Source organism: Phaethon aethereus, assembly GCF_964289735.1.
Source record: "Phaethon aethereus genome assembly, chromosome: 2".
NCBI lineage: Eukaryota > Metazoa > Chordata > Aves > Phaethontiformes > Phaethontidae > Phaethon > Phaethon aethereus.
Window position 1 is genome coordinate 121,012,689 of NC_138582.1, and position 10,005 is coordinate 121,022,693.

A 10,005-nucleotide genomic window follows, 5' to 3' on the forward strand; every position below is an offset into this window, starting at 1 on the left:
CTGGGCTGGCTAGGCGGCGGGTCGGGATGGGGGGCGCATGCGCAGATGCTGGTGCCGTAGGGGCGGAACACGATGCGAGCTGGCGGGGGGCAACGGCGATTGCCTCGGGAAACGGCCAACGGCCGCCGAGAGGGAGGGACACCGGGGACACGGGCGCGCCACGTCCGGGTCCGGGGCGGGGGGGGGGGGGGGGGCGGGCAGTGTCAGTCACGTGAGCGAGCCGCCGCCAATAGGAGCGCAGCGAGGGCACTCGCGAGGCTTCGTTCTCTATGGCAACCGTTAGCCCGTAGTCAGCCCTGAGCTCGGCCGCCGTCCGAGCGCCGGCGAAAGGGCTGCCATGGTGAGTAGTGGAGCCGCCTCCGGCCGTCAGCTCTTCTGGGCGGAGGGTGGTGTCGCCGTCTGGCCGGCCTTGCTCCCCACCGCGGGGCAGAGTAGTGCCGTAGCCGTGAGGAGGCTCTCCGCGTCGGCCGGCCGTTGCTGTGGGCCGGCCCCGAGGCTGGGCAGGGAGGCGGCCCTTCGTCATGCGGGGGCCGCTCCCGGGGACTGCTGTTGCCGCCTGCCGTCCTGGGCATCTGTGCCACCCCTGTTGGAACTCTGCGGAGACTAGTGGACGTTGGGGTTTTTGCAGGATCCGATGCCCTGGCTGCTTAGCCGCGCTTGGAGATCATGAGTGGCTTTGGCCTGAGCTTCTATATTTATTAGTTTACTGTCCTTTTGTAGCTGCTGTCTGGACCGTGAGATTTCAGCACTGGCACTGGCATAGGTCTTCTTTTCTATCTGTAACGAATACAGATGTTACAGATAATTTCACCTAAAGAAAACCTAGCAACAGCGAAGAGAATGTTAATCGAGCTTTCAGTATGTTCTCTGATTTGCAAGATGTGGGACTTTGTGGGAGACATTGGACTTTCAACCACATTATGAGAGCTTGTTTTATTTACTGCTGTTGCGGTTTCCTAGACTGCCTTTAATTTCCAGGTAGTCGAGATCTGTGCTCACATTTTCAGTATTGTTCATCCAGGTGTTGAAGTACTGTATTTTTGCAGGAGCTATGCTGTGCAGTTGGATTAATAAGGACAAGGTGATCAGATTAACTGTTTTGTCCGAGTTGCTACATTGCTGTCTCCAAGACCAGCACTACTAACTCAATATGTTGGAGTAAATGAAATGGACTTCACCTTTGGTTGTGTCAGCTCTCCAGGGACTGTGATTAAGCTCCCATTCGTGCCTTCTTGTGCCTCCTTGTGACTTGTGCTACCTGCATGAGCAAGATTTATTGTAATGTACTTGGCCATGTCAATCTTCTGAAATGGAGGCATACATAGAAGGGCTAGTTAGCCAGATGTAAAAATGCTTCCTTCTTGATTTGCCCTGGGAATATTTGTTTCTGGGCAATAGGCTGTTGAGAAACAAATTCAGGTTATTACTCAAAATTTGTTAGTTTATATGTAAAAGAAGCATAACATACTTTCCTGTGTATTTTTGCTTGTACAGCTATAAAAGATACATCATTCAGCTACATTATACACATGTACATATAATGCAAAGACAAATTTATCCAAGAGCTTCCTCTCCCCTACAGTCCTTCTGGTTCTGATCCTCTGATTGTCTCTGATTTCGCATGACTTTTCTGAGGGTACTGTTCACTTGCGGATTTAATTCCAAGTACTGGTGCTTTTAAAGGGGGAACACTTCTGTGAGGTATACAGGGATTACACATGTGAAAATATGGTTGTTTTTTAACATACTAGTTAACATGATAACCCAATGAAGCAAGCACAGAAACTAGTCAGAAGGCAAGCCTTCACAATACTTAGGCTCCTTTTTACTTATTTCAGTGTATATTTGTCTTTGTGCTTATATCCTTATCTGCAGGCAGAGCTAGGCCTTAATGAGCACCACCAGAATGAAGTGATCAACTACATGCGCTTTGCTCGTTTCAAGCGTGGCCTGTGTCTCAAAACAGTGGATTCTTGTTTTCAGGACCTTAAGGACAGCAGGTACCGTGAGGGGCAGTTCTGAGCAAGAATAAAGCAAAATATGCTAGCAACAATCACAGGTTTAAATGCTTGATGGGGCGACTTTTCTCCCTTTACATTTGTTAAGTTCTTAGTGAGGAAGAAAGACCCAATAATTTTCCAAACATTACAAGTCACGTCCTTTTAAAACTAAGTTGTTCAAATTCTTAGGAATTAACATAGATATTGACAGCATGACATTGCTTTATATCTTGCTTCTGATGTCTAAATTTGATGCAAGACTGTAGCTGAAGTAATATTTGTGATTGTAATGTTTCTAAGAGAAAATTTAAATCCAATAACCAATTAGTAATGCTATGGTCATCTAATAACTACTGACAGTGGATGTTTTCAGAAGGACATTGCATTGTAGAAGAGTGATACCTGTAGTGAGGTCTCATAACAATGCAAAATTGTTAACCTTTATCATACATGACTCATCTTGACTGTTCTGTTTAGACTGGTTGAGGAGACCTTCACAGTCGATGAGGTGGCAGACATGCTGGATGGACTGCGGACTGTTGTACACAGTGAAGTGGAGTCAGAGCTCATAAATACAACTTACACCAATGTTTTACTTCTGCGGCAGCTCTTTTCGCAGGCTGAGAAATGGTACCTTAAGTTACAGACAGACGTCTCTGAATTGGAGAATCGGTAACATATATTGGACTATACAGAATGCCTTTCAGTTATAAGAAAACGTCAAAATGTTGACTATTTGCATTCTTTTCCTAACCATAGAAGCCTATTCTTTTACTATTGTATTGATGATAGGTTAGTTTCAAGTCTTCCATCTATAAAGTAGCAAGATACACAGATTTGTTATAAATTGATACTTCAGATTTGTCAGGAAGATGTTTTTATTGGTAATGTTCTTACTTGAACTAATCAATTAAGAACAGGTGATAGGATTTGATTAAAAAGCCTTTGTTGTCGGAGTAGATTATATTTTAATCAAGCATGCTAAATCTTACAGTTCTAATGCATATACTATGCCACTGCATGACATGATCTGTTGCATTCATTGTATTTGCACAGGACTTCATTCTGTACTTCTACGAGAATCTTACATGTGATAAAGAACATAGCATCAGCCTGGTAAAATGGGTTTCATAGCATAACAGTTTAGTAAATAAATGTCTCCCTTTATTTTTCTTTTCAAGAGAATTGTTGGAACAGGTTGCTGAGTTTGAAAAGTCAGAATTTACATCTTCGAACAAGAAGGTAGAGTTTTATTTTAATCAAATCATAATCAAATGTCATGTGGAGTCATGACAGACATTTAAAATACTTAGTACTGACTCGTTGTGCTTAAGAGAGAAAAACAAAACAAAAAACCCACTCTTTTTCAAAACAGTCTTTGAAAGTCTCCAAAAAGTAGCATTTTGCAGTTTGGCACCAGGGCTCACACTGAATTGCCTTGGCTGTTTCCTGATTGCAAATTCTGCACATCCGGGTCATACTTCATAATCCTCGTTCCAAAGTCAGCCAGATCAGGGATGTGTTGGAGCGTCTGCTCCTGGGTTCCCTTCCCCCTGGAAACTGGGGTAGGACTGGGACATTCGCTTGTCCCAACATGGAGGCAAGAGCTGAGAAGGTTCCATAATACAGATATTACTCTAGCTTATCTTGTATGATTATGGTTGCACCTTACTTGGTTTGTACTGTAAAGGTATATTTAGTTAACACATATTACATTTGAATACTTAAAATAAGAAAATTATTTGGAGCTGTGTAAACACTTTTTACTCTTACAATCACTCAAATATTTTTTTTCTGTTTTCCTTACTCCTTTGTCTTTTGGTTGCTGCAGCATTGGTAGTCTTTTGTGCATTCAAGTTTGCAATCCTTTTATGTCTCTATGCAGTATTTTTGTTTAACTTTAACTGAAAGTGAAGTATATAACTTAGGAGCCAAGGTACCAGTAAAAAATGAACTTAAAATAAAAGGTCGTTCATTTGCTTCACAAAAGAAAGCTGAATTGACTGTCAACAATTATTTTACAGACTAAAGGAATATTTTTCTTCCTCCTAGAAATCAGAATAATTTAATTTTTTAATCTTTATTATTTCTTTAGCCTAGTGCAGATCTCATTAAACCAAAACTGGCTCCATTAAATGAAGGTGGGTCAGAGCTGCTAAACAAGGTAAGAACTTGTCTGTTCGTGCAGTTGTGGTCAATGACCATTCTGCTTATTCAACTGAACTGGATAGTTGTACAGTAACATTTGTAAAATGTGCCTGTCACTATATAGACATCAAGGTAATATACCCCAGAAATGTAAAGTAAAATGCTAATAAATTAATAAACATTGTAAAGCATCTTAAATTTATTGTGTGTTATGGTCTCTAACATGTAGTGCAGTATTAACTTTCCTTTTGCAAAGACATTTTGGCCTCTGTAATTATTTATTTTTCCATTTAATGGGGTAAATTAGTAGAAAGCAGTATTCAGTTTGTTCCGTGCAGCTGGCTGGTTTTCCAACAAGGAAGTAAATTAAAATATGCAGCTGCCTGAAATGATTAGGTTATCAGACATTTTCAGTATCATTCAAAGTCAATCTTACTACATTCAGTCTTTTGTCTTTTGTTAGTTGGTTAAATTCCTCCTAAAGAAACAGGCACTTAAAGAATTTGGAGTTTACTAGTTTTGAAAGCATCTGATTTCCCACTTGCCAAAGATTTTCAGAATTACAAAACACATTCTAGTATTTAATGCTATCAATGTTTTTTATTAGGTATTGAACTCATTTAGTTCAGTTGAACTTTTTAAAATGCCATGCTTCTTACAATACACTTTTACGTTATGGGCAGTCAAGATATTAAGCAAGGAGTTGCGTTTTCTGTCGTCTTCTGCATTACCAAAATGATCTGTCAAGTACAGTGTCTGAATCAAATTGTTGTTACCCATTAACATAATTAGAGCATTCAAGAATTCAGACTTGTATTTTACTTATAGAACAATGTAGTTCTCTTTCAAAAATAATTTGAAATCTGTTTCATAACAGTTTTTGTTGAATATGTGCATTTGATATCTTTTTTTTTCCTCAAATATAATTTAAAGCTTATATGGTGAATTTACTCTGACTGATAAAACATGGTTGTTTTCTGTGACACAGAACGTAATAGGTAGTAACCTGGTATTTGTCTCTTTTAAATAGGAACTATGAATAAATTCTTATTTTCCTGTTGATTGAAAATACAAATGATGAACAGCAATGAGATCTGCATCTCTGAACATGCAATTTTCTGTATCATGAATCTTTATACTAACAAGATGCCAAGTTCGCTAATCTCAATTTAGTAAAGCATGTGACAAATTTAAGTGAACAGTCCTATATATTACAGGAGAATTAGAGACTTAAATTTCTTGCCAAATGAGGCAGAAAACACAGTAAATAAATGGATTATGGATTTCTTATGAAAGCCATTTTTATAAGCATTTAGAAGCTTGTTTGCTTTCCTAAGCTATGGAGCATATTTCCTTACCTGAAATATTTGGAAAATTCAAAATAGCACAAGGGTGTTCACAAACTTTTTCTCATTCATTAACCCAAAGACAGTTGCTTGTCTCCAAGAAGAAAATGAAAAGTTAAAGACCAGACTGAAGACCATAGAAACACAGGTAAATTCCCTGTAACCTTGGATACTTAATGCTGTTTACATATTAAAAAATATCTAAATAAGAATTCCATGGTTATTATTCTTAGGTTTTTAATTGAAATATGTTTCTGAGGTTTTACATTTTTAATGTATCACAGGCTACAGCTGCACTAGATGAGAAGTCCAAGTTAGAGAAGTCACTGAAGGATTTACAAATGATCCAAGGAGATCAAAAGGTAAATATAATTAAGCTTTCCACCCCCACCCGCCCCGTTTAACACAACGGTTGTCTGTACATCAAAAGTTGGTCTTTATGGTGTGTTTCTTTTCTGGCAAATACAAAGGTCAAGTTAGTATTGTCTTGTTCCTGCTGAAATTATCTGTTCCTGCTGGTCTGTCAGTCAGCAGATAATCCAGAATGCTAGCTGCTGTTATGACATGTCTTTTGTGTCACATAGACCATGAAAAATTATTAGCAGACAGTATTATTCCAGGTGCTATCAGGAAGTAGTATTCCAGAGTTCATATATTCTAGGGGTGATATTTGTATTAACAGATACAAATTTACTTCTCTTTGTTTCTTCCTGTTTACTAATGAAAGAATGATATCTGACCTGGTTTTATAGCAACAATAAAACACTAAGCATTTGTCACACTTGATATTGACATGGACAAGCCAGACTTGCTGCTTTGCACTTCAGACTTTAAAAACCTAAGCGCTTATATGTAAGTGTCCAGTGCCCTGTGTTCTTAAACATCAATTGAAGTTTTGCTATAAATGTCAGTGATCGTCGGTCAGATGGCAAATGTTTGATTTTATGTAGTTCTGCCCATATCAGCGTACTGTCAAAAATGGTTCACTGTTTATTTTTACTACTTGAGGTTCTTAATCTTTTTTGTAAATGAGGATTCAAACATGGTGAGTTGCTGCTGCAGAAGAAAAACATGAGAAGCTAGAAGTCATGCAGGTTGACACAGATAAATCTGTTCAGATCAACTTAGTATTTTTTTTTTAAGTTTGTACCTTTATTTTCTCAATAATTAGAATTTTCTAAAGTTTGTTCATGTGTGATTTCTTAAATTTAAAACATTTCAGTCCAAACTTTTAACAAAATTGGAACACTTTAATCCCATTATTTTGAGAAACTGACTTTTTAAAATTCTTACAATATTTACAGATTTGGAAGCGAAGTTCAATATCTTAAAACATTTCCACTTTAATTTTCATATTTTAATCTGGTTTCTTTTTTATTTTGCTTTCTAACTGGTTTATGGTATGTACTTGGCTTTCTTAATATGTTATAATTTTATCCCGTAACTTTAAAAATCTGTATTCAATAATGTTATTTAATAGGGAACTTGATTTATCAGTCATGGCAAATATTTTCTTTATCTGTTTTGTTAAGCCTTAAATTATTAAAGGTTTAAAATATTAAAGGGGTTTATTAAATCCTGGATAATAGTGTTTGTAGTTTTAAAAGATTGGGACCAAATCTCATGCTACTTTTCTGGTTAAACATGAATTGGCCTCAGTGTCAGGGCTGCTAAGTATCTTCAGCTTCCGTGTCCTAATTTGCTCTCTATAATATGTCACTTTCTTCTCCAACTCTTACATTTTCTATTTACAGACATATATATGTTGTTGAAACTAGCTAGTAGATATAGTGCTGAAATGTACTACTCTATTTAATCAATTAAAGTATTAGTTGTTTGGAAAAAATGCTGATTTTTATCTGGTTTCATTCCATATTTAAATAGGATGGGTGTCAATAAAATCATATGAACCCAGTTGCTCATTAAAGCAGTAGTTTTCAAACTCTTTGGGCAAATGACTGCCAAACCACAATGGTTCTTAAGGACCAACTCCTAGCTCAGCAGATTTCTACCTTTTTTTCTTTTTTTTCCTTTTTTATAAATAGTTAATGTGATTCCACACACCAAGTATGAACGATGGTTTGGGAGTAACTGCTCTCTTAGATCAGTTTAACTTGAGGATTTAGAATTTTTACATAATTGACTTATGTCACAGTTTAGAAAAATGATCACTGTCTATTCTGACCTGAAACATTATACAAGTGTAGTGCTTTTCCACATTGCGGCGTTGGACTCTACCTCAAAATTTCTCAAAATATCTCAAAATAAGTTTTTCTTCTGTACACGTAATATTACCAAGTGGCTTCCCATGCTCAAATCTTACCTTCCACATAGAAAAAGGAGCAGAGCTTCCTTGGTTTTAGATTTTTCTTCTTTTTAAAGTGCTGCTGGTTTGGTCTTATCCTGAGTCTTTTGAGAGTTTGAAGTTGAGCTTTTAAATCTGAGAGGTTTTTTTTTAAATGGAAATCTGTAGAACAGTTACATGAATATAATTTTTGTGACCCAGAACTGATGGCCAGAAGAGTTTGTGTTGTTTCTTCTCACAAGGAAACAGGAAAGTTGCTGCGTAGCAACTGTGGAGGCTCTTTTTGTAATGCATCTGAGAACAGTGCAATATTGGTACCTGATTGATAATATGAGCCTTAACACTTCCATCCTTTGCTACCTGTATTACACTAACGGCTTTTGAAATGCCTGTGATATTTTACCCTCTTTAAAAATACATTATGATATAGACATTCAGATCTTAAACTGTAAACTGGCTTCACCTAATTCCTAAACAAGTGAAGTACAAGAACTTGAAATCTAAACTTGGCAGAGAAGACATTCCAGCCATCTTTAAAATGCATTTAGTAACAGTTTTTTAAAGTTATAAATTAGTTAGTTTTCTATTTTTATTTTTTTTCGTTAAACCACTTCTAAATTAGACTTTACAGGAATAACGTGAACGTAATCATTAAAAATTAAGATTCCACCTTTATGTGGAATTTTGCACTTGATATTTTAAATATTTCTTCTCTTGCATTTGACATTTAAATATTTCTTCTGTTGAAGACTGATGCAAACCAGGACATCACTGAACTGGAGAATAAAGTGGCAGCTTTGAAATGCCAGTTTGAGAAGACTTTGAATGATTCTACTGCAAACCAAAAATTCTTGGAAGAGAACTTGGTGACAACAAAACATGACTTGCTCAAGGTTCAGGATCAGCTATCCACAGCTGAAAAGGTTAACATTTTATTGTGATGTAAAGATGAGATCCTTACTCACATTTTAACTGATAAGTAATTTAACAAGCATACATGCAGCGTTTACTGTGTCACACTTCTGCCTGTGTATTTTTGTTATTTCAGTGCAAAAACACCTGCTACATGTAAAACAGCAAAACCACAACTGTGTGATTATAACTAGAGGAATGCTGTAAAATTGCCCATTTGTCTGCATAGAAATTTTTGCATGAGAAGTGTATTCCCAGTCTTCAGAAGACTTTTAGCCTGTTTTCATTAGAAAATACAATTTGTGTTTCCCTGTCTCTCCCAGTAATCTCATTTAAATATACTAGCTGACTTTATCTAAATTTAAGTAAATTAGAGAAACTACTATTGTGAAACTTGAGGTGTAAAAGCAAGTCATCTTTTTTTAAAAAGCATATTAGCCTGGTTTTCATAATATGTAAATAATATATTGATATTATTATTATGTAGGAGTTGGAGAAGAAATTTCAGCAAACAGCTGCCTATCGCAACATGAAAGAGATTCTCACTAAGAAGAATGAACAGATAAAGGAGCTACGTAAAAAGCTTTCCAAGTAAGTGGTGCTGTTCTGTCTGTCCAGACAGGATCCTTGTTCTGGATCCATGTTCTGCTCCCATTTTGGTTTTATAAATCTGAAGCTGTCTCTAAAACAGACTATCAATTTTCCCTTAAAACGAATTTCTAGTAGGCTGTTCCCTGATTTTTTGACAAGCCAATCCTTTTAATGGATGCTAGGCAAATAGGACTGATGTGTGCAACAGCAGCTACCGTGTAGCAAGGAATTGAGAGAATTTAGTGTGGAGAGGATGCAAATATTCATGGGTGTGGTAGATAAGATGCCAGGTGCTACACACAGAGATACAGGTGGGAGATGTACCAGATGCTTTGGCATTATCTTATTTCTTCCACACTTGTTTATGGGAATGAGGAGTCCATGGTATGTAAACAGAGTTAGGCCTGTATTGAGTAAAGATGCACCCTGGCCATTATATTGCGTAGAAGACTATCATTCTGCAAATGTCAAGTGAACTTTGGCACCATGGATGCCTTAGACCTATGCTGTAGGAGGACGGAGGTAGAACTTCAGACTTCTGTTTAAATTTCTGCCTGTATTCCTGGTCATTCCCTCATTCTACAATTTGATAAACTGGCCAATTTTAAAAGGAGAAAATAGTCTAAAAAGTGTATACATTTGTCTGTGCCCTAAGTCATACAGTGAACGTCAAAAGGACAATGCGTCACTAGTGGGAGTAATT

At 37.3% G+C, this 10,005-nt stretch overlaps 1 protein-coding gene across 1 annotated transcript; it reads left to right on the forward strand.

The window, feature by feature from the left end:
- Positions 1 to 252: 252 nt before the first annotated feature.
- On the forward strand, positions 253 to 9,306 carry LZTFL1 (leucine zipper transcription factor like 1; the record flags this gene model as incomplete). Its single annotated transcript, XM_081996972.1, has 9 exons — positions 253 to 340; positions 1,876 to 2,000; positions 2,478 to 2,672; positions 3,182 to 3,242; positions 4,096 to 4,164; positions 5,577 to 5,642; positions 5,779 to 5,856; positions 8,549 to 8,722; positions 9,199 to 9,306. The coding sequence occupies exons 1-9, from the start codon at positions 338 to 340 to the stop codon at positions 9,304 to 9,306; spliced, it is 879 nt and encodes a 292-aa protein (XP_081853098.1). The 5' UTR covers positions 253 to 337.
- Positions 9,307 to 10,005: the final 699 nt, after the last annotated feature.